This window comes from Anser anser (genome assembly GCF_964211835.1).
Source record: "Anser anser genome assembly, chromosome: 18".
NCBI lineage: Eukaryota > Metazoa > Chordata > Aves > Anseriformes > Anatidae > Anser > Anser anser.
This window is the reverse complement of record NC_139739.1, coordinates 3,687,698-3,712,885: the sequence shown is the minus strand read 5'-3', so window position 1 is coordinate 3,712,885 and position 25,188 is coordinate 3,687,698. Positions and strand designations below refer to the sequence as shown.

General features: G+C 45.8%; 1 protein-coding gene across 2 annotated transcripts; it reads left to right on the top strand.

The window, feature by feature from the left end:
* The first annotated feature begins 638 nt into the window (after positions 1-638).
* RILPL1 (Rab interacting lysosomal protein like 1) lies at positions 639-24,918 on the top strand. 2 transcript variants are annotated; one of them, XM_083804444.1, is made up of 8 exons: positions 639-1,203; positions 4,572-4,722; positions 9,855-9,973; positions 11,158-11,376; positions 14,706-14,878; positions 15,329-15,421; positions 19,513-19,600; positions 22,068-24,918. In XM_083804444.1, exons 1-8 carry the CDS (start codon positions 898-900, stop codon positions 22,071-22,073), a joined length of 1,155 nt encoding a protein of 384 aa, XP_083660570.1. In that variant the 5' UTR covers positions 639-897; the 3' UTR covers positions 22,074-24,918. The 2 variants fall into 2 exon arrangements, with proteins under 2 accessions (XP_083660570.1, XP_083660569.1); XM_083804443.1 differs by lacking the exon at positions 19,513-19,600.
* The last annotated feature ends 270 nt before the right edge of the window (positions 24,919-25,188 follow it).

The following is a 25,188-nucleotide window of genomic DNA, read 5'->3' as shown; positions in this document are numbered from 1 at the left end:
CTTTGTTTAATATAATCCATCACTAAGTTGATTTGTGCCAGCAAACTACTTCTGTACATGACATCCCCACTGATACCCTGAACACATGTACGGGCATAAAGACTCTCTTTGCTCTTGCAGAGCAAGGACCTAAACCCCACAACATCGTGCGCGAGACCATTACTATCACAGAAAACTTGGTTTTGTGGTTCCCTTTATGTTTGTGCGGATCCACCCCGTTACCTCAGCCCTCGTTAACTCTTTTGCAGCAGGAATCATCTCCCTGCCTTCTGTCCCGGTGCCTACAGGACAGCGTTGAACAGGGGGGCTGTGGTCACCCCTGGGTGCTGTAGCAGCATAGACACTGCAGTGAACCCTTACCAGCGCTGCGTACGGCCTCGAGCAGCACCAGGCGGGCTCCCCAACCCCACCGCGCTCCCTCCAGCACCCACACGAGGCTTTCCTCCCGACTCCCCGGGCAGAAGCCACGAGCACGGCGGGCGGCACCCCGCGCCCCGCAGCCCTCCGCCGGCCGGGCCCCTCTCCCCGCAGCAGGCTCGGGCGGGCACCGAGCCCCGCCAGCCTCCCCCGGCGGCCTCCCCCCGCCGGTCCCGGGCATGCGCGGGGCCTCCCCCGGCCCTCCCGGTGCCTTCCATTGGCCCCGAGCTCGGGGCGAGGCCGGGAGGAGGCGGCGGCGGGGAGCCCTCGCCCTCCCCTGCCCTCCCTCCCCGTCCCCTCCCCTCCCTCCCGGCCAAGTCCGAGCCCCCCCCAGCCCTCCGAGCCGCGTCCCCCCGGGGCAGGCAGAGCCGGGCCGTACCGAGCCGAGCCGAGCCGGGCAGGGGGTCCCCGGCCAGCAGAGCGCCCCGTGAGGAGGGGGCTCCCCGCCGCCTATGAGGGCTCCGCGGGGCCGGGCGAGCCATGGACGGCGGCGGCGTTGGCGTGGTGGCGCCGCCCGCCCTGGAGAAGAACGCGGCGGAGCTGACGGTGATGGACGTGTACGACATCGCCTCGGCCGTGGGGCAGGAGTTTGAGCGGGTCATCGACCAGCACGGCTGCGAGGCCATCGCCCGCCTCATGCCCAAGGTGGTGCGGGTGCTGGAGATCCTCGAGGTGCTGGTGAGCCGCAACCACATCAACCCCGAGCTGGAGGAGCTGCGCCTGGAGCTCGACCGGCTCCGCTTGGAGAGGATGGACCGCATCGAGAAGGAGAGGAAGCACCAGAAGGTGCGGGGGGGTACGGGGGGTAGGGGCCCCGACGGCCTGGGGGAGAGCCGGGACCCCGGGGAGAGCCAGAAGGAGGCCGGGGGGACCAGAGGCTGGAGGCCAGGGGAGCCCCATGGGGATGCTGCCTCACCACCGCCGGGGGTTTGGGTGTGTGGTTGTCGTCGGGGTGTTTTAATTCCCTCCTGGAAGTTCCCTGCCTCCTTCCCGTCCCCCAGCCCTTCCCCAGTCACCGCCTTTCCTTCCCAGAGCGTTTCCCTCCAGGTCCCCGCTCTGGCCTTTCTCCTGACTGCGCCGCTTCCTGCTAGGCCAGGAGAAGTCAGTGCCTGCGATACCCTTGTCTCTCCGGAGCTCCTCCGGTCTTCCTGGCACACTCATCGGGTAGGCAAGGCATAGGAGAGAGCCGGAGGACTGAGGATTTCAGGTCAGTGTTTGAGCCGAAGAGTAGGGAGGAGCGCTCCCCAGGCTCCTGCTCCATCCTCTGACAGCACGAAGTCCCTCGGCTTCACCCGGGGTGGTTGCAGCGTCCCCTGACCCCGTGAAAGCCCGAGGTGGATGGAGATCATTTCCCGTATCCTGTTACCCTCATGCAGCAGGACAGCATGAGCTGTTCCACTTGGTGCAATGGAAGTGCCAGATCTAATTTTCACACCAGGCAGATAACTGGTTGAAATAAATGGTTCTTCTAGCAAGGGGCTGCTAAATCGTCGCTGCTGCCTCGTCCCATCCCTGCTTGCGCAGACAGGTCCACGTTAAAGAGGACATGGGGAATTTCTGGAAGTGAGACCCCAAGCTCCAAGAGTTAGTTTAAATTTATTTGAGGAAGTTTTACATCTGTTTAAAAGAATCAGCTAGAGGACTTTTGCTTAGCATATGAAAAATACAGGACAATTCTTGCAACGTTTTGCAGGAGTCTTAGAACAGGGTCCTGAAAAGTATGGTAGAAGATCTTCAGTGTATAAAGCCCTGGTAAGTCTCCAGAGTATGAAGGCCACTGGTCCAGAGAATGGATGCAATTACAGCATGTCCCAAACCCATGCCTTTGTCCTTCTAACAGATCATGCAAGCAAGCGGGTGGGCTGTTGTGCTGGTCCCGTACTGTGTCTGCAGTCAGATCTCTCTGCTGGGTTGCCAGAGACCGCTGTACTGTCAGCCAGCAGGAATTCTTTACCTCTGGATACTAAAAAAATGCTGCCTGGTGAAATGGACATTGACCTGGGCCTGGTAGCAGCAGCCAGTATCGTTGGAAAAGCTGACAGTCTGTGTAGGTGCCTCTGAAGTCCACATCTGTGTTAAGAAGTTTTCTAAACATGTCAGCCGCATACAGCTGTGCTTGCCAGGTGCCACCCAGTCCCTGCCAGCTAACCACCTTTACGCTGCCGGTTTCTCCAGGAGTCACAGAGTGGCTCACGGAGCGTTCAGACAATCCACGTGAAACTTGTGTGAAAACATTGAATGGGGAAAATAAAATACACAATGCATTTTTTTAAGTAAGTTGATTGCCAGCACGCTGCATTGCTGTAGTCCAGTAGAGTCACATCCTGCTGTCTTCCAGTGCGAGCGTTTCAAGGCGAACTCTCACAGGACAGGTACTGGTAAGCAGAAGAGGCCAGAGACTGAGATATATTTGTGAACAAGAAGCATCCAAAAGCCAATCCAGGCAGCTTTTAGTGGACCTTGGCAAGCAGCAGCTGGTGGGGTTTTAGCACTCAGAGCACTCAGCCGTCAGGTGGGAATCCTTGCGTGGCTGGAGTGTCCCGAGCTGGCTGGCACATACTGGCCCGCAGGTCTCCTGCCTGCTCTGTCGGACACCTCTGCTAGCGAGGATTCAAAAGTTCGCTTCTGCTCCAGTTCCTTGGGCTCTTCAGTAGCAATAAATAAGAACGTTTGCCAGGTTAAACCTTAGCATCGTTGTGTGTTTACAGGGTAGCTCCCTGTACACTAGGTAAGTTTAGCTAGCCTGGGTTTTTGCGTGTTCTATTTTTTATCAGTATGCTTATAACTGATGAATGTGCTGTTTCATCTTCTAAACTAGGTCAGCACGTTGTTCTCGCTACAGAGTTAAAACACGCAGCATCACTGTAAATCATCTAGGTATTACTGGGCAATAAACAGTTTCATTGCAGATTTGTATTTCTCAGGATAAAGAGTTTCAGGTAAAAATAGCTGTGATTCATGGAATTTTCTTAAGTCTGCATAGTTTACAACACTCTATATGTTGTTTATCTGTCAGTGTTTTCTGCAAACCTCACAGCACACTAACAGACGTTATAAAATGACAGCGATGCAATAATAAATGCTGGAATAAAATAGCATTTTATTTGGACCCGGAAATCAATAGGAACGTGATTTCCCAGTGTCAGAGCGTGCATTCAAAGCAGAGAGCTATCCTTTCATCTCTCAGCTGAGCTTATTTTAGCCTAGAGCTGTGCTTGGCGGGGTTGTTGTCTGGGTGTTTTGTTGTTAGGTAGGAGAGGGGCCTGCTGGATGAATGCGAAAGTCAGCAAGTGACTCAGCCCGGCTCCAGTGATTTGCATGCAGCTTTTTCTGTTTGAAGCACATACATGAAAACGGAGTAGAGAATGCCCCCACTGCAGAAGTATGGTTTATGGCAAAGACGTTTGGAGCAAGTGAAGCTCTAATACAACCCTTTTTCCTTAAGCCCTTATACTTTTTGTCCTAATTTGACCTTTACTGGGATTGGTGACAGCTGCTGTTGACACACGGTGTCCTGACAAATGGGAGCTGGTGTTTTGACCCTTCTCGCTGCCGCTCACGTAGATGTCCCTCAAGACTTCCATACAGAACGATTTATGTAAGAAGCAGCACAGTTTTGTCTTGTGTTTACCATTTGGACTAGGAGCTCTGGGTCTGCGGCACAGTCTCAGGCACTCACTTGTGCTTTGTAACAGAAATTCAGATTAGAGATGCTGCTCCTTCCAAATGAGCGCGCCTAACGCTGCCTCCCCTTGTCTGCGCTGTGATGTTTCTGGGGCATTTATAACAGCTTTTGTGGTTGCTTTCTGTGATGCAGGAGGGAATTCTTGCTCAAGTTTGGCTGTATTGTCTAACACAGCAATCCCCTTAATCTTCTCACAGAAAAACGGGGAGTAAGGAGGCACTCTTTGGGTAACTCACGCGTCAAAAACGTTTGCATCAGGAATTGACTCCTCGTGTGTTTACATTCAGCGTATGGAGACTGGTACTCAGATGGTTTCTTGACGCTAGCATCACAAAAGTAGATATCTTCCAAGAAATTCAAAGTAGTCTCCTTTAATTGTTTTCCGTAAGAATTGTAGTAGTATTGTTACTGGTTTGATCTGTAAATAGTCCAGTCCAAGACTCTTAACGTGTTTAAATCTACCCTTTAGGAATTAGAACTGGTGGAGGATGTCTGGCGAGGGGAAGCACAGGACCTTCTTACCCAAATTGCACAGCTGCAGGAGGAGAATAAACAACTGATGACAAACTTGTCTCACAAAGACATTAATTTCACGGAAGAGGAATTTCAGAAGCATGAAGGCAAGTTTGGTGTTTCAAATTCAGTACTTGCTTTTGTTATAAAAAGCAATACGTTATCAAAATATTTTGAGTGGATATTCTGGCTTTTTTTTTCCTATAGACTAATGCAGGTTTTTTTCTGAATTGAAAATTTCTGAACACATGATTACGCTGGAGGCATAAGAGGTGGGGGCAGGAGGAAAAGAGAAGCCTGAACAGCTTTCTGTTTGGCCGAGAAGCATCTCTGAAAGTAGTTTAGCATCATTTTTTGGTCTATTGCTTTTTTTTTCTTCTTTTTAGCTAGCATTTTGTAAAAAACATTCTTAATCCCTCCTTACGTTCTCTAACACAAAAAATAATCCATTCAGCAATTTCACACCGTTATGCACAAAAATAAGTGTAACTGTCAATCTACCCAGGATAATTGTTTGTAAAGCAACAAATCAAGATTTGTCTGAATTACATCAATCTGTCATACAGAGATATGCTAGAAAAATATGTTGAGAGAGTGATTTTACTTGGTTTACTTCCCTTTAGGATTCTCTCACCTGTTCAGGACACTTCCATCCAATTTAGAGTAGGTGAAGAGATTTATAAACCAGGATGTGGGTGAATCCTGAAGAGCTGAAATAACTGATTAATTCATGAGCACCTTCTTTTTGGAGGCAGAATGAATTTCAAGACAAAAGGTTCTGACTGGCAACTGCAGGTAGATTTTGCTGCAGCAACTGAAACAGCTGCTGTCCCCAGCTCTTACCCACAGCTCAGCAAATAGCTCTTTCCAAAGAGCAGGGGCAGAGGAGCAGATGTCTATTTGCTCCACAATTCAAAGCAAAAATTATTAAAACTTTTAAAGATTTCCACTTTTCTAAAACAAATGCAGCTCCTTCAATTTAGTAGCCAATTAATCTCTAAGAAGTAGCTTAATGCCAGCCTACAAACTCCATGGAAAGTGTCAGAATGGCAGTGATGTGTCACAGGCCACAGAGACTGACATGTTCTTATAAAGAACCATCTTCCCCTTTGTTTTTTCGTCTTTTTTTCCAGTGGGTATCTAGCTCGCTGCAGCTCATGTGCTTGTATTTAAATATAGCCATACTCTTTACATTCGGCTAGCCAAGCAAATGCCACACATGCTTTTCATGTTATTTTTACTGTGTCTACGCAAGTATAACAAAACAAACAAAACCCATTCCGGAGATGAGATTCTGGGATCACTGATATTCATTAGCTGAAATGATCAGTTTAAGTCAGATCACCCTCACTTACAGTAACCTCAGCTTGTTAGTGGGACTTGTTATAACAAGCCCAATTTTTTTCATTTGTAGGAATTTTTGTCATTAATGAGTGGAGTCAGGTTTGTCTCAAACTACTCGTTTGGATAACGTTAAAAAGCAGTCATGCTGCTTTTTTCCCCTCTCCATCATTTGATCTGATACAGGCAGACTCTACAGAGGCAGGTTTTCAAGCTAAATGCTTTGTTGGCTAGACTAACTTTGCCCAGACTCCAGTCGTATCTCAGCATGATTTGGTGGTGTGCTCATGTCTTCCTTTAGTGGCTAACTCTCCTGGGATTAGCAGCTTGCTGCCTGCTCACCAGACAGTTAGTTAAAGGAGTTGTTTTTAGTACGGGTAACAGAGGCCAGCGATCTGGGTGTGCTAAGGCTTTGAGATTCAATCTTGCCAATTAATAGTCGTATTATAGTTCACAGAGCCTTGCTTCAGCATAATGAAGGTGTTTGTGAGAAAGGCAAACAACCCTGTATAAATAGGAGGAGCATGTGCTCTCTGAGAGTCTGAGCCGAGCAGTGTTTGTATGAAAGGGTCCATGTGGCAGAATACAAAATACGTAGGAGAGGTTAAAGATGAATCTGAAACCTCCATTAACACTCCTCCTCCCTGAGCTCAAACTGAGCGCTTATTTGCTGGTGCTGGCGGATCAGAATATCCTAGTGAAATGCCACGAGCAAACTTGACCCATGTGTCAAACAGGACAAGCAGGCTGCTGCGTCTCTGCTGCGAGAGGAGCTGCCTTCTCGGGCTGGCGATGGTAATACAGACCAGCAGCGGGATGCCGACAGTCGTGTAAACCTCTCGGGCTCAGCTGCCGAGCAGCCTGCCGTTCCCTTTCCAAAGTGAAGGCAAATTTCTCTTCTGAATGTTTAGGAAGTGCCACAGACCCTGACCATGCTTTGGCTTCTTGCAACAGACGTTGGATAAACTCAACAGTAAACAGGTCCCCGAGCATAAACATAAAGGATGGTCTTTTTTCCTCTCTTTTCTTTTTTTTTTAAATGCTTTCCTTTCTCTTGCTCCTTAGAACACTGCTGTGATCGCAGCAATTCACAGGAAGCTCTGAATTCATAGGATGTGCCTGTAGAAGCCAGCTGGGTGTGCCCTTTAAGATGTTGCAGATATTAGAGTTTGAGTCATTTAGAGATAATTACTTTACATTTAGGACACTTAGTGATTTCCTTCTCCTCTTCCCTAGTGCCTGGGAAATGGAAGAAGATGTGACTGTTCCAAAACACTTCCCACCTTTCCTTTCCTCTCCTCCTGAAATAAAGAGGATAATGTAGTGATCCGTGCACACAATTGAGTCTTTGATGCTCACCAAATGTTATAGAGAAAATTGAGTACAGTGGGAGGAAAAGCAGTCAGCACTGAAATGGTACTTTATTCTTTAAATAGCACCTGCTCTCTAGAAATCTCAAAGCTTTGCACAAATACTAATGAATATAGCTGCACTCACTATTCTGAGGTCCTACCGGGGTAAAACTGCTGGTCAGTCTCACTGCAGTTCCTCCGTACCTCAAGGCAAAGTTTTGGAGTTTTGTTTTGTTTTAATACAGCTGATGTTTTAGGCCCCAGCCCTGAGAGTGGCTGGGAAGGGGTGGATCCAAGAGCCTGTAGCAGGGTTTTGCAGATACAGCAGTGGTGAAGAACTGCAAGTAAACAAGAACAAGTTGTGGGAAGGTTCCGGTGCTCTGTTGTGCTGGCTGGTGCAAGGGTCCTTGTCTGGCTCTTTGTTTGGTTGTTGGTTGGTTGTGTTTTGTTTGTTTTTGTTTTTTCTTTCTTCTACACAGCTCCCTTCAGATGTTAACAAGGTTCTCCTGTCTTTTCCTATGTCCCTGCAAGTCAGGAAACTAAGTCAGAGGTTTAGGGATGAGAGAGGTGTCAGAGCTGAGTACAGGCTTCTAGCCCTCCAGCCCTGTGTTGTGATAGGAGCGTGGATCTTTTAGGAGAGCAAGCAGCAGCGTGTGTCAGTGTCTACTTGTCCTCCCGAGTGGGTATGAGCCATTATTGCAGTGAAGAATGAAAAGTATCCTGCAAAACACTAGAGCCTGCAACACAAAGAGGACCAGGCTCCCGAAATAGAGCAGGAAGACTTATCACAGAACCTAAAAAGATGAGAACCTAAGATGAGAACATGAACACCACGTCGTCACTCAGCTGATTTCTGGGCTTTGATGGGAACACGTCCTCTGAACTAGCTTCCCAGCCAGCCTTGTTCCCCTGTCCTTTTCCCAGCAGAGCAGTTACCCGGTCTTTGCTCTGGGACATTCCAGGTGCTTTTTTAATGAGGGACTGGAGCTGCTCTTCTCCTTGTTTGCAGTGATGCACTTTGTACACCCCCATGGGAACCCCCAGCTGCTGCAGAAGTGCACACCCACCAGAGTTACTGCTCCCTTTGTCTCTCTCAGGTCTGTCTTGCTCCGTTGTATTATCCACCAGTTCAAATGTAGCTGTAAGCTACTGTTCCTAAGCTCTGTAAGCTGGAGTCCCTAAAGGCATGCAACATACGCCATCTTACGGGAGCAATTTTGGATTTCTCTGATGAAGGAAGAACATAAGCAGTAGTCAGAGCTGATGTCAGAAGGTAGAGACTTGAGCAGCTGGCTCCACTGGATGTGCATGCAGTGGGTTTCATGTGGGAACTGCCTTAATACAGAAGGAAGTAGCTTTCCAGCCATCCCAGGGAGCTGAGTGAATTATCACTACTTGCTTTCATGGGTGGAGGAAGCCGAGGACCCAAGTAACTTAAGTGCTTTGCCAGAGGTAACAGACAAGCAGCCACACGCTGCCCTGGTCACTGCCTCTCGTCCTCAAGCTATTGGGATGTTGTGCAAGGTGATTTTACGTGACAGTTCAGGGTCGTCAGATTGCACATCTCTGTACAATGACAAGAAAAAGTTAGGGCAATAGATTTATATAGATTTATCATCTTAACACGGTAAATCTTCTGGTCTGTGGTAAATCTGTCTGGGCTCTGAAGAGCCCATTGCTGTAGTCCAGGAGTTCTTGATCATCTCTGTAATAGCAGATTATGGAATAATGCTTTCTGTTTTGTGATTCATGACATTTCTTCATGATTCCCTGGTCAGACTTCAGGTTAAGGTAATCCTTTAGTCATCTTCAAACAGGCTCCATGTTGGAATCCTGGCAATGTTCCAAACATCTTTCCGAAGTGAAAGGCCCCGTGTTACTTTTCTCTGAAGTACAAGTACCCTGAAGATGAATTATCGTACAGTAGGATGGGGAACAGGTTGCAAGACATGCAGACAAAATAAGTGACCATAATTCAGGCTGAATGTCTGGATTTGGGCTGGAGGTACTCTCTGGAAGCTCCCCACTCATCTCTGTCTCACCCAGTACGAAGCTGGGTTTCGATACAAAAACAGTCCGGTGCACCTCAGCTGTTCTAGATCTAGATGCAGTCCACAATAGTGAAATGTTGTTCAGATCTTGCTAAGGGTCCAAACAATCTCTATTTTTTACAATTTAACGTCTTGGCCAGCTGCTTCTATAGCTTGTCACACAAATGAACCAGCTCCAAGGGCCATGATGTGAACACTGATGTAAAACCACGGAGGCAGCAGATACAGCAGTATCACTCCGCTGTTGTAAATGTTTCTGAGGAGTGTTGGTTCCTTTTGCAAGGAGTTTCTGTGCAGAGGCTTTGTGGAGCAGACTTTGTCATCTGTGTTCCCTGCTGCCCTCAAAGTAACCTTCAAATAACCTCCCAGCAGCTTCTCTTTAATTCCACCAGCAGGCACCTTGCAGAGTCTTTATCCAAATATTTCTCACTGTTATTAGTCTCAGCAGCTCCTGCTTGTCCTTAGTTTGTTTTCTGTGTTCCTTTTTTTAACCAGGAATGTCGGAGAGAGAGCGGCAAGTCATGAAGAAGCTGAAGGAAGTTGTAGATAAACAGAGGGATGAAATCAGGGCAAAGGACCGGGAACTCGGACTTAAAAATGAGGATGTAGAGGCTGTAAGTGGCTCTTGCTCTTCCTATTTCCCTTCCTTCTCACCCATGCTTCTGTAGCCTTCTTTCAAATGTAAGTTAACGTGGAATTTTTAAGCAATGTCAGATTATCAGTCCAGAAACTGACGTGTCCAGCATAACTGTGGAATGCCCCAAATGATTAGGCAGGCGGTGCAGGCACACGCCCTCTGCTGCATTTGGAGGGACCAGGCACACTCGGAACGTGACTGGAAACCAGTGTGACAAGGGAGGAAGGAGGAGGAAGGACAGGTTGTTGTTTTGTTTGTTTCCTTGAAGACCTGACACCTCCCTCCTTTCATGGAAACAGGACAGGTGACTTGCTCTGGCTTCACGAATCTCTGCTTTGGCAGTGCAGCCTCCCTCAGCACCCCCATGCCTCAACCCTCTCACCCACCCCTGCTTTGGGTGAGCAGGTACTGCGTATTTTTTATACACTGTCCACAGAGTTTGGCAGCAGGGACTCCACTCATGCACTCGCACGCCGGGGATGCGATGTGGATTACCTCTGTGCACACAGAAGGGGAAGGAGGGAGGGAGGAAGGGGCCTGAGCCCAGCCTGGGTCACTTAACACTTGCCAGCAATGAACAGAAGGTCCCCAAGGGGATGGGGAGTGCACAAAAGATTTAAGATAAAAGAGTTTATTTAGTCTTAAGTGAGTCACAGACTCCATCGTGACCTTGGCAGTCACTTGATGTCGTGGTTCTTTCTGTTATGACCTCCTTACATGTATTTTGCTTCCCAGCCTCACCTACGGGCTCAAAGGAAAGTGCTTACAAATTGAATAGTAAGGATTTCTCTGCCTTGTCTTTCTCTTTTCTGCTCTGGGTTTAAGATGTGATTCAGAATCCTGTAATCCACCCTGTTCTTGAATTTTGCTTTTTTGAAACATTATTTTGGAAGCGATAGATTTGGTTTTAGCTGGAGAATTCCTTGTGCTTTGGGGAAAGTACCGCTTTTTTTACTCTAGAAACCACTTAAAGAAGCTTTGGTGCCTGCAACGGTATTAGATGATAAGATATTAAAAAATGAATGAGGGGGTGAGGAGAATTTTCCAGATCAGATTTAACAGGAACTCAGTACTTGGTCTTTAACATAATATTTGTGACTTGGCCATTATGGCTGATGGCTGAATGGATACTAAACTTCTACTGACCTTCTACATTTGCAGCTTCAGCAGCAACAGAACAGGTTAATGAAAATTAACCACGACCTGCGGCACCGGATCACTGTTGTTGAGGCTCAGGGAAAGGCGCTGATCGAGCAGAAGGTGGAGTTAGAAGCATATCTGCAAACCAAGGAGCAGGAGATGGGCAGCCTACGAGCAGAGCTGGGGAAACTGAGGGAAAAACTGCAGGGTGAGGACAGCCAAAATGGGGAGGAAATAAAGGTAAGAGGCAGTATAAATCACTTTTAAAATCAGCCTTTTACAGATCCTCAGTCTTTGTATCAAGCACCTCTTCTTTGGCTAAATGTGATCAACGTGCATCAGGAGCAGTGGTGGTTGAGCATGCAAATCTGCAAGCCCCAACAGGTCCTGAAGGTGCACAGCACTATGACAGCGGTGGCGTGAGAACCGCAGGAGGAAAGAAATTGTGTTGGAAGGGGTCCCAGAGGCAATGCAGAACTCTGCAGGCAGACAGTGCCTGAGGGCAGAACGCTCACAATGCAGTGGAATATGCCTGCTCTGCCTGAAATCTCTGCTCTGTTTCATAATCTTAAAATGCTACCTGTCCTCTTCAGGCCTCTGGACGTAACGTAAAGAATGAAAAACAAAGGGTGAAGGGAGGGCTGGCTGCTGTCACCCTGCTAAAGCTCTCCCCGGCTGTGTGCGCAGGCAAGCCTAGGTTGTGCCGGTGACTGGACTAGGAACAGCATCTCCAAGAGTCTTTACAAACACTCTTTACAAAAGTCTCTGCTGAGTCTTTACAAACACCAGATTTGTCTCACATCTTGGTCTGCAGTGGGACGAACAGGCCTGAACGTTAGTCCGGCTTCTGGCATTCAGTCATTTCAGGGAGAGGAATCTTGTGATGCTCGTGATGGTCATTCTGGGTCTGTGACTGCTGAGGAGCCCTGCGGTTAGAATGGTTCCTGCCTAAACCATGCATGAGACGCAGCCGTTACCACGTCCAGAACAAAGCTGTGCTGTGCATTTGTAGCTTGGTAGCTGTGGCTCTGCGTCTGGAGAAGAATGGCATTTTCCCCCTTCCTCTGAATATTGTTTTGAGCAACTCAGTTTTAACATCCTTCTGCAACTCCAGTACAACTTGTTGCATGTTTTGTGGATTATTTTTTTTATTTGTATCTTCCGGGTTTTATTTACAGTGGCTTTACAATTAATAGCGTATAAACCTTTGGGGTAGAAACAAAACACAGTGCAGTCACAGTTCCATGATATGCTGTATTATGACCAACAAATAACACAGCATTTCACTGCAACCCGTGAGTATCCAGAGACTTGAAAATACAAGCTTTGCAGAGACTTGTGCTTTCTGTTCTTCCTGACCGTGCTTCTATCCATTGCCTCACTGATTGTTCACAACTGAATAAGGATTTCCTTAATCCAAGAAGTGACAGGAAAGCTGGAGTCTTGTGCTGCAAAAATGAGTGAGAGCACACTTGGTTCTTGCACTGCTTACGGCATTTTGATCTAATTGTCGGGACAGAGCTGCTCTATTGCTGCAGAATCAACATATAAATATTTGAAGGCATGTTTTAGAGGAAACAACTTTGGCCCTATTCCTGCTTTTGCTTCCCACTAGAATTTGTGCAGTGAAGTGTTACTAGCACAAATGTTCATGAAAAGCAAATGTTGCTTGCATACTCAAATACTTGCTGGAACAGGCAAAATGAAAATCTGCAAATTGGCTTGGTGCTGAGATCAGAGTAGTAAGAATGCAAATCCAAGGGGATGTTTCTCTGCTCTGCTGTATCCCTTAGTCTTCTTCATGGTTCCTATTACTTTCCTTTGTGCATGTGACACTACTTCTGTCTTATTCAAGCAAATGTGCTGTATTTCCCTTTCCTAATGCTGCTCTTAGAGTAAGAAGTGGGATAAGGGATATTACAGCATGAAAGAACTTCAAGGAGCACTATGGTATAGAGCTGTGTGGCTGCTTGTGTTGGTAAGAGCTCCAGTACCAAGCCGCTGAAGAAGCACAGCAGCATTTTATGTGCCTGAGGGACTGCAGCAGAGAGCAAACCATCTAATTCTCTTGTAGGAGGCAGGGCCATACATCAGGAAGCAGAGGCAAAGGCTGATGGGGTGCCCTGGTACCCCCAGGAATGTAACAGCCACTGTTAACATGTCGCTGCTGAATTGGGCAAGCAGTGTATTAATAATGGAAAGGATGACTTCACTGCTGCTGATTCAGCCAGGACACCCCGCTTTGTAAATGGGGCCACCGAGCCTAGGCCCGAAGCCAGCAGGAGTGAAAGTGTCTTCAGTCTCTGGGGAGAAAGGATGCATTCTTCACCTCTCTTTAACTCATCTGTTCCGTGGCAATGGTGCCTCTTCTAATTAGAGCCGTTCCCCGCTTTCTGTGCCAGGCTGATGGTTAGACAGGAATTGCAGTGGCAAGCGTGCAGCTCGAATAGCTGCGTGCTCTGCCATGGACATCGCTTTTTGGCTTTGGCAAGTACATTTGCATTGGCTACCGGCCCTCAGTCTTTGCAGATTTGAGCAAAATCTAGCAAAAAAAAGGTTATTTGTACAAGCCAGATCAGACTCTAGTCTAGGAGGGTGAAGAAGAAAAGTGTTTGGGTAGTTTCATTTGAACTTCTTGTTAGGGTGCATCTGTCTTTATTTAGTACGATCTGTGTAAAGGAATGTGTTTGGATTACTGGGGTGAATCAAACAAATGGACAGATGAACATTGCTCTGCTGTTTTGTCTGCAGGTTTCTTCCACTTCGTAGCTAGATCCTAGTGCTAATACCAATCCTGCATTTTTAAATAAAGGCATTAAGGCAATAAGAACTTAAATCTCCACTCAATATATTTACACCCAAACGAGCTTTCTCTTTGTGAGAGAACTGGAAGGAACTGTTAAGATTTTTGCAATGCTATTTTTTCAGTATTTATATAATAGGCTGACGTTTGATTTACCCTATTTGTTAAAAGTATAAATTCCTTAAACAGACTTGTTTATCAAAAATGAGGCTTTACATTTTCAATAGGCTTTCTAGCAGGCTGGATTCCAGAGGAATTTCTCCACAAGAAAGCTTACACCTGTGTGGTGGCCCACTTTGGACCCAGTTTTTAGGCTGCTAGGAACAATTGGGCTGTGTGTGTTTGTCTTCCCAAAAATACAACTCTGGGAAAGGTTCCTGTGAGCACAGGGCTTTGACTGAAGGTCACTTAGGTCATCCTCATCTGCAAGGTTCCCCTGAGCAGCGAGGGAAGAGAGGTAGAACAGCGCTCAGATCGTCTTTCAGAGAGCTGCCATGGTATCACCAGCCCTGTGTGTGTCATCAGTCGATCTGAGCACAAGAAAGAACAAAGCGATCAGATCTCTGAGCTGTTCCTGCTGACAGTTTTTAACATGAAAAATAAAATAAAAAACTCCTGTGTTTTTTCTCTTAAAACTGCTGTTCCTCTTAAAAGAATATTTAATAGTGCCGAAAAGAAAGAGGTTGGGGATTAGACTGATAAATATTTTAAACTCCTCAGAAATGCATTCGCACAGTGAATTTAAAGCCTGTGTTTCGCTTCCTAGACAGAACCGAACAATGACGACTGCCTCTCGGAGTCGGAAAAGATGGCAATGGACTTAAAAGATCCAAATCGTCCAAGATTCACTTTGCAGGAGCTCCGGGATGTCCTTCATGAGAGGAATGAATTGAAATCTAAAGTGTTTTTACTTCAAGAGGAGCTTTTATATTACAAAAGGTAGGTTAGGTCTTCTCTCCCGTTACATGCTATGCACAGAGGAGCCATAGAGCAGGTCTAGAAACAATAAATGTGCTTTTAAATAGTCTCCAATGAGCTTTTATATCTGGTTTCTCAACACTGGGAAAAACTTATATCCGTCCCTAACTCCCAGCTCCCAGATTCCCCCTGAATCTTGGAAAGATTAGAAGCATTTTAAAAAATTGAACTTAAAAAGTGAGGGTAATCGTAGGTCTAAAATGGATATTATAGAACATATAATAGAACATATTATAGAACATTCCATGCATTCCTCTTCTACTTTTTTTTTTTTTTTTTGGTCAAAATGGGAAGAAAATACTGAAAGGAGACCCTTTCTCCATGAACAGTCCACCTTCAGATTGAATTTTAGAACTGAAAGTGCTTCCATGGCTTGGAGGACAATATTAATTACCTTTTCTTTCTTTCAAGTGAGGAAACAGAAGAAGAAACTAGAACCCCTCAACCTCCGCCCATAATTCAATCAAAACCCTCAACTCAGCCTGAATCTGGAATCAAACGCCTGTAAGTAGCGTATTTTCTAAGGGTACTGGATATAGTCTGCAAATGCTAATAGCCACATCCCTAATGTATATGGGAGAGATCCTGAATGTCTGCAAGTGTTTTCTTCGGAAAGGAACATTGGATAGGTGTCATGAAACAAGAGTAGGCTTTGGCCAAAACTCCAGCCTACTTATAGGTGAGCTTCCAATCTCAGATTTTGCTGTGCCACCTTTTGCTCCCTCCATGCAGACAGCAGTAGAGAATAAAACTATTCCATGTGCTTGTGTTTATAGGCAAGATGGATGTGTGCAAGAAGCCCACTCCAATTCTGTTTCTTTCCTAAGTATGCAATTCAGGCTAGCCAAAAGAGCACGTGTTGCTTTGTTTCATTATAGCTGTATGAGCCAGTGAGCTCCTAATGACAGACACCTGATCTTCCCAGAGGATTTTTTTGTCTCCACCATGCAGTCATACTCCAAAGGGAGGTGTTAATAGTTGTGGTGTTATCCAGAGCACCACTCAGCCTGTCCTGTGTGCCCAGAACTGAAGTCAGCACCAATCTCAGCATGCAAGGCTTGAAGGAGCACTGCTCCTGTTCAAGCACAAGCCCCAGCTCCTGAACGCACAGTCCCTGAGGTGGTGGAATGTCGCAAACCACTGGCCCCCAGGTCATGCTCAGAAGATGTGTAAAGAAGATGTTCACAAGTAAAGCCAACTGCAGACCTCTGGCAGTTGGGTGTGGAGAATAAGGTTTCACCATGACCTTGCTGGGCTTGTTTCCATGTTGATCAAAGTCTTTAGATTCTGACTGTTACAGCACAAAACCTTTTGTTTGCTGAACAGCTGCCCTGCTGGAGAGGATGCCAGCTTTCTTGCCTAGAAAGAACCCCACCCTCTCCTGGTGAAGTGTTTAATGGTGCTGTCCAAAAGTGAAGTTGAAACTCCTTCCTTCTAGATTTATTCCAAATTAAGTCTCATAATCTCACAGCAAGTCTTTGGATTTTTTTCTGATACCAGAAGCATAGCTTTTTTAACTGCATAAAGGATTTTGGAACAATCATTTGTTTCAACATAAAAAGCTCTTCCATCCTGTCTCCATGTCCATAACCTCCAGATTTTGTTTAATAATAGCAGCAGCTCTGTAAGAGTAAGTTTCATGGGAAGATCTGTGCTGGTCCAAAACACCCATAAAGTCAGGAGGGCACTTTTGATCATTTTCAAGAGTCTCCAGCTTCCCTCTGTGCTGCTTTGTTTGCTGAGAGCCCTTCCTGTCGTATGACTGGAAATCACACTTGAGTTTGGACTCATTCTGTAACTGGTAAAAATACTTTGTCTCACAAGATCTCTCCCCTGTAATGCTTCTTTTTCTTTTAAATTTATTTTAGTACTTTTTAAAGCTTGCCCTGTTGTGGGGGGGTGGCTGTTGTCAGCATACCCAGTCTGTGTTGATTGCAGTTCCCATGCTCGATTTATGAAGAAAAGGCAGCACAAAACCGTAACCAGACGTTGTAAGTCAAAGCACACACTGACTGGGTGTCAGCCTTGGCTCTGCCGTCTGCATGCAGACATCACAGTGCAGGGAGCCATGGCAGGAGGAACATTCGGGTCTTCAACTAGTTGTGGTGCTTGCTGCTTTCTTCCTCTCAGTTAATTTATCAGCGAGTACCCACAGAGCATCAGGCCATTTGATCAATGCACATTTTCAGGTGCCTATCTAATCTTCCTGTTTCTCAGATTCTGGGTTAAATTTATATAATTGAAAACTCGCACAATAAAAAGTGAAAACGTGTTCTTTTGGCCCCTTTCAGAGAAGGTAAGAGTCCTCTTCTGCTGGACAGTGAAAGGGCATATTGAGCCTGCTGTTGGGATGGAATTACTTTCTTTAGCTGCCATCTTCCATCCCCAAGTTTCTTTCTGCTCTCTCCTTACTTAGCCTTCACATTAAGTAAGGGAAGATAAAACCTTCTACTTAAATAACGTGAAGGACAGTAATTGTTTTCGGATTTGTCGTGTTTTTGCAGCCTGTCTGGATGGGATTTGCCACGCGTGGGTTTATTTTCCTTGCCCCCCTCTGCTGTGTGTCTCGTCAACGTTGTGCTTGTAGATGGTTACTCCTGCAACCCAAGCAGTCCTCAAAGTGGTTAAGAAGGGGCTGGTGGCAGGGGTGTAGCTGTCGGCTTTAAAAAGTCAGGAAATTTCACTGCTGGGAGAAACAAGGAACCCAAGTGTAGCGTCTGTCCTGTCCTGTTCTAACACCTCCACCTGCACTCCTGGCCTGCTGTGAGCTGTCTCCAGAGCTGCTTTCTCCCTGTCACAGGCCGAACACTCTCAGCACCTCACCTATGACGCCTTGGTAACAGGCTGACACACAAACTCTGCGTACCCTAATGGCGTGAGGAAAATTCGTAAGGCTGATATCTGCGTGCGGAGTGCTTTTATAAATGAAAGTAGTTTATTTTTGCCCTCTGTTTCAGGCTTTTCCTCCTAACTAAACAAAAAGCTGAAGTACAAAAGTAAGAGACTGATGCTGTCATCTTAGGAGAAGTTTTTATCCTTGTCTGTGTGGTGTGTCCCTTTTTCTTTGACCATGCAGTATCTCAGGGAATGAGATATATATAGCTTGTGCCATCTAAGATGTGCTCGGATGTTTCTGTGCAGCACCCACATAAAGAAAAGGAAACAGAAGTCACAGTAATCCACATTTTTTCACTGCCAGAGTTTGCAGGTTTGGGGCAAACTGGGTTCTGATCTCATCATACTGCGTTTGTCTCAACCACATCACATGTCAGAATTTCGATGAAATAATATAACCAGGAGGCTTTATTGAGGAGGAAGAGTACAAGGACTGAAAATGCTCCCTCTGTTTTGAGCAGAAAACACCCTTTTGTTTTCTCTTCACGGATACGTGCTTGTTTGTCACTGATGTAATGCCTGAAACAGCCATACGTTTTCTTCCTATTCTTGCAGCCTACAAAAGCTGATGTGTCTGCCTGATCGCTGCAGCTAACTGAGTGTGCCACAATGTGTAAAAGTACAAGTCCTAGCTACTGCTAATGGTAGAACAATGTTTGTTTTCATTTGGAATCTTAAGAATAGCAGTTAAGGGTGGCTGTGTTGGGGAGAGCTGCGTTTGGTCACAAGTGAAATGTCTCTCGTGATTTCAACTTAATTTTCAATTGACATTAGTCCACAGTTCAAAAAAATATTTGGCACAAGGGAGAACCTCTGAGGAGAACCCTTAGAAAAACAGAGGGTGTTCCAGGTATGGATGAAGGTGTGCTGGCAGGCTTGTGTGGGGCTGGCTGGGCGTTGAGCACCCAGCTGGCATGCTCTCTCAGCCTCTAAGTTGCATGATTGTCCAATGCCTAGTGAAAGTGCTGAATCCTTACAAAGAAATGATCTTGCTGCTAGCCAGCCAGAAAGTCCTTCTGCTGGAGTAGTTGCAAGGTCTCAAACCAGTACTGAGCTGCCTGCAGTTAGCATCTTTCTGCATGTGAAACAATGCAGGCTCTTCTGGAAGAGGTACCAAGGCCCTTTAACCAAGTAGCTTGCACAGGAGATGATTTTAAGATTTCAGCTGTGGTGTTGGTTTTTACCTCGAAACTATCAACTATTAACAAATGTTAATTTGTAAAGTCTTTTAACTGTAATGCTCGTCCTGTCTAACCCTGTTTTCTGTGCACATAGCCGGTAGTCACAGCACAGTCCTGTTTTGTATTTCTTAACATACACCTTCATCGTTCATTTCATTATGTCCGTGCCCGTTTGTTTCTTGGGAAGAAAAATGCGCACTCTGCTCTGCATTGCTAGAGGTGGTGATACCCTGATGAAATCCAACCCAGACTGCAGGCTGCCTCACAACAGAAAAGTGGTATCTTTTAGAAATTCTAGAGCAATTTAAACTGTTTCAGTGACTGCTTTTTCTAAATGAGAGTTTTTCACTGAGAAGAGCTGTCTTAGGTGATGCAGATCCACCTCTCCCTGTAGTATGTCCTGTGTGATAATTCAAAGTAACCCCGTGTATCATGTTTGCCTCTTTTCTTTTTAATGGAATGCTTTTTCTTTCCCTTGCTCCAGTCTTACCTCTTCTGTGTCTGTACTTTCCTGACCAGGATCTTTACAGCCATAATGCCCATGGTAGCAGCTGGATTGATTCCAGACGATCCCACATTGCAGCCAATAAGAAGACTTGTGTCCCTTGTAGGAATTTTTTTTTAAATGTTTGGTACCGTATTTTCCTTTTGCATGACCCTCTGTTAACATGCACTGCTGGTTGCATTCTCATCGGCTGCCTGTGGGATCACAGAAGCACAAAGTGCCAATCAGAATGACCAGTCAGTGCACAACTTGTCATAGTCCTCCGTGCTCATCCAACTATTGACATTTGACCACCTTTTGCCTTACTGTTACCATGCTAAACCAATCATTACTCCTTACAAAACTGTTGGAATATGCATTTTTAACCAGAATCTGTTAATTTTGCTTACTAAGCCAGCCTATTCATAATTCACACGAATGCTTTTTAAAAAAATAAATGTCGTCCTAATGACTTGTTACAAATCAGTTAGATTTGCAGAATGTAATGGCTGATATCTACAGTAATTTCCAGTTTTAATTATAGGTTGTTGCTTCCATGTTTTCTTTCTCTCTATGCACTGTAGATTTTGTCTCTCATTATGTATTTTGGAATAGAGTATACACTCAATAATCAATTCTGTCACCCTATTCTTGGCTGTCCCTGGAGGAGGTGCTTGCTGATAATTGTTAAACCAAACCCTTTTTGCATTAGAGCTGCTGTTTTAGAGGTCTTTATATCTACAGCAGCAACACAGTATTCAGATTTCCCTTCCTCTCCACAAATAGGCTTTTTTGAAACATCCTCCATAAACATTTTCAAGTTGTAAGAACCATTTTCATTGTTTCAGAAGGAATAAAACCCCCTAATCCTTCTGCTTGGTGTAGAGATTTTACGAAAACATTTTTCTCTTACTTATTTCATGATAAAAAGTGAAAAATTACTGAAGGCTGACATTTGAAACTTACTGCATAAATAGAGCAGTCCTCTGTGTGGACTTTGGGGTGCTTGGCCTGACCACGCAGGACTGAAGGTGCCCAGCAGAAAGCCCTAGTGACTGCACACGTCACGTGTCAGCTGGAGTTGGACCTGGCCCTGAAAAGATAGAGCATATGTGTGTGAATTTGAGCTCCTGTGATGGAAGTGGTAGAAAAGTACGAGACTAATTAAGTGCAAAAGACTTATTTCACTGTTAAGGCTGCAATTTGAAGCCAGGAAATGCAAAAGTTCAGGTCCTGCTAGCAACATCCGTTACCTTGCGGTGCACTTGTGTAGCCTTTTATATCACTTTCTAGTCAAGAACAGCTTATAAATAATTATCAGTGTCCTTACCTGCACATATGATGGGATGTCTTTGTGGGAAAGCTGCCTTAAGCCTCACCTGATGCTCAATTCAGCCTCTTATGTGACATCAGAGGCAGGATGCCCTGTTTTGCACGAGACAGCTGGGATGGTTGGGATCGTGGTACTGAGCGGAGGCTGAAGGGTGCGCGGGCACAGGAGGAACGCTGACGACAGTGGGGTACAGACATAGGGCCAGGTTTATGCCCTGGCAAATAGTCCATCTGCTGCAAGAGCTGCGCTTATATTTGTGTAATCTCTTACTGTAGAAGCATTTAGCAATTCTTGTCCTGGATCAGCACCGCGTTGTGCGTGGTCCTGTGCAAGCAAAACAGTGCTTCCCCGTGAAGTGCACCAGTGAGGGCAAAAGGGCATGCAGCCAAATCGAACCCTCGGCAGTTGGAACCAAAACTTTTGCATTTCTCAGCAGACTTAAACACTGCACTAACACCTCTTGTACTGAACTCATTCTGAATATTGACTTTGCTTAATCAAGTAACTTCACGCCATACAAATGAGAATGACACTAAGGGTTTTTCCGACTATTTTTTAGCTGTGTTGTCAGCTGGCAATATGTCGTTGTATTTAATGGCTGTTGGTTCACGTACGTCATTATCTTAGAGCACCCAAGCTGTGTGACAGGAAATGACGTGCACACTTGTGTGCATTCGTTCAGAGCCTTCATCCTGCAAACTCTTGAGAGCCCACGTGCATTTGTTCAATTATTTTTGCAGGAATCTAGTCTATGTATAATCAAAATCTGTTCACGTGGAAAAAAATTGTGGAGGCTCACTTCTTTTATCTTAAGAATTTCCCTGCTGGCACCCCTAAAAATACTCTTTATTTCTGCTTCATGGTAAATTATACAGATTTAATGCTAAAGATACCACTTTACTTATGCTGAGAAACTAACGTGTTGTATTTTGTTGCTTTTGTATCTCAGGGCTGGGGAAGGGGCGGGTTATACACCTAAAACAATAACTGCACCTTGCAGAGTCAACAGCATTTAGAGCTTATGTGAAGCTTCCGTAGCAAAGCTGCTTGAGATTGCAATGACTTCATCTCTAATAACATTTTGACATGCACTCCCATCAGGCTTCACTGCCTTAGTTTTTGCAGATGCAAATGGATTTTTTTGCTCTGTGTTTTTTTGTGCTGTGTATCGTGTCGGGGGTTTGAAGTGTTTCCAAGACGGTAAACAGTCTTCTTTCTTTTCCCTCCCCTCCCTTCCTCCTCCTTCCTACCCGGAAGGTTTAGTTTCTTCTCTCGTGATAAGAGACGTATGCAGGCATCACAGAAAAACGTCCACTTCCAGGATACTTTTGGCGAATGGTCAAATTCAAATAGAGATGACGCCTACACCGAACAAGGACAAGAAGCCCTGCAGCACCTGTGACTAAAACCCTGAGGTGGTCAGCTTCCTGCAGTAGATCTCGACAGTCTAGTAACAAGAAGCTTCTGTGAACAAATCTGGCAGCTCGTCGTTTTTATTTGCCTCGCACACCTCAGTGGTTGTGTTTCAGCTGTACTCCTCCAAGGGGATCCTGCACTGTTCACTTGGTGACTGTTGAAAACAGAGTCCAAGCTTTGCAGTAACAGTCATCGATGCCCTGGGATGCTGAAGCTTCTAGATGACTTGTTTCGTGCTGAATAACAAGTCCACGTTCTTGTTCACGCATTAACTACAGTAACACGAGCTTCTCTAAACCAAAAAAAAGGACCTGTGCCATTAATAGAAGTTTGTTTGCAGTGTACAATATCTATTGGCAAAGACTCCGTTACCCTGTTTGTTAAATTTTTGGGTTGTTTGCTTTTTCTTAATTTGCTAGGATTTTTTTCAAGAGGAAAACACCGCAGCCGGCCACTCTCCGTGGCAGGTCTTAGCACTGCTCTGTCCTGTTACATTCAGCTGGCACCTGCATTTTGCAGAGTAACCACTTGGAAATTCACCTGATACAAATCGATAAACTGGAGTAGCCTTGAGAGGGATAGTGAGTGTATACATTTCCCTTGCTGCTTATAGTGCCTAAAGCATGAAGAAACCAATGTACGAGGTGAGCGTGCCTTGCATTTTGCCATGAGTTCTGCAGTATTAATGGAAAACAAATCGCTTACTATGAGGGATTCTAACACTTATTTTTTTTTCTTACCAGGGACTTCCCCCCTGAAGTAGCAGACAGTTGCTGTAAAGGAGTTAGGTCCCCTTCCCACAGCCAGGTTTAGATTTAAGTCACACTCCACTTTTCTGCCTAGAGAAGACTGCCTAACTCAGAGTAAAAGACATCCTCAAGTAGCTGACACGAGCTATTTTAACTGACTTAGAGATGACCCCAACTCAAAACCTTTTTTCTGACTAGTCTGAACACTATTTTGGGTGGCAGAATGGGCAAATTCTGCATATGCAGATTGCTCTGCTGCTGTTGATTGATGTTTGGGTAACCCGCAATTACAGGGGCCTTAATTTGTCCCCTAAAGCCCCGCACGTGAACACGGCTGAACTGCCGGGAGGTGGTTTTTAGATCTGCTTTGTAATTATGTGTGAGACCCTTGGGACCGCCTGAGGTTGTACTTACAAAAAAAAAAACTTAACACTAAAGCTCCGTGCAGCTTAACCGCTGCGTGTGGCACCCTGGCTCTGCACCTCACCAGGCTCTGCCCCGGTGGGAGAGCGCAAATGCACCCCCTGGCTGCTCCTCACGAGGGAGGTGGTGAGGAGGTCACCTGTGAACGTTGCTGCCTGCCAGGAGAGCCTGTGCTGAAGCAGAGCACTGCTGGAGAGGAGTTTCTCGAGCTACAGCAAGGCTGCGCGCAACTTGTGCACGTGTTGCTTAGCGCTGGGGGCTGCTGGTGGCAGTGCAGCAACTGCGTCTGCTCTGTGAAGAGCCCGGCGTTGAGTGCGGGCCAGTTGTTTTTAGTCCAGGATGATCCACAACCGGCTTCCTAAATGTGTATGGGCAGCAAACGGTTCACTTGTTGGGAAGCTGTGCCAGGGAACCATTTTGTTGCCGCGGTAGGCTGAACGCTGCTCTGCTCCCGCCTGTAACGGTTATGTTTGAACACAGACCCTCAGCGGGTCCTAGGTAGAGAAGTGTTTACTGTGCCTGCCAGGCGTCATTGCCGTTCGGGGCAGGAGGGGGAAACGTGGCCTTACACGGAAGGCATTTCCACTTGAAATAATGACACTAGCATCTGATGCTAATATTAGGCAGAGATAATTTTGCCTGGTTACGTTTTGGTAACACATCATGAGTTTTATGCTTCCAGAAAGCTGTATCCATAAAAGAGCAGCACTTCTCCCCTGCCATGAGAGTCAGTTCTTACATGGGGGAAGTCTTACTGTAACACTTAAGTTGCTAACGTCCTGACTTCACTTCCGCACGAGGGCGGAGGAATAAAAAGCACACTACAGTTGTATCAGGCAGTTAAATAAATTGTGAATGATTCCTGTCTCTCCCTAGCGCAGTTTACAGTCATTTGACACATTCAGAAGAGATGCAGTGATCAGAAACAATGCAAGAATGCAGCAGATTCCCAGCCTGGATAAGCACATCGCTTTCAAATCAGCTAAGAGCACTGAGCTGGGATAATAGAAACCCCCAGGCTGAACTCTTTTCCCCCAGCATCTAAGCTCATGTATTAAAAACGCTCCTGGCCTAGTGCACGTACAGCTAGTCCCATACGCTAGAGCCCAGTGCGCTATTGGGTCGAATCTGCAGCCGATTTCGAACAATGGCACTAAGCAGTACAACCTTCCCCGTTCATCTCTGTAGCCCATTACCTCAAAAATCTAATCAGTCACTCCTGACCTGCTAGTATTAACCACCTCGCTCCTCCTTCTCACGTTAGAAGCGCTGAGTTTATACACACCAAGCGTCATCTGAGAAGATGGCATGTAGGGATGAGTATGTAAAGAGCTGAAGATCTGTCGTGTAGTTTCTCAATATTAACTAAAATCTGCTTTTAAAAAAGGGGCCGGGATGTTGTCAGGTATGGGACATAACAATCCTGTCTCCAAAGTGCAGGATCACTGAATTTTTTTTTGGTTTTGTTTTGGTTGGGCAGTAAATAATTTTAACGGTTTAATAAATATTTCTGAAAAACATGTATTTCTGCAAGACTTGTGTCCTTTTTCTTTGTGGAAGTCTAATACTACCTGTTCTGGGAATGGAGTGTACAGGTCTGTCTTCTCTCCCCTGAAAAAGGCTTATAAATGGAAATACAGCCTCAAACCGAGCAACGTTTAGGATACTGCCATTCAAAAACTGCCAAAAATATGATTTAAAATATATTATCACATATTTAGGAGTTGCTGATGATGGCAAAGAACACCACAGATCCTTTCTGGTTCACTGAGGAGCGCTGTAATCTCCTC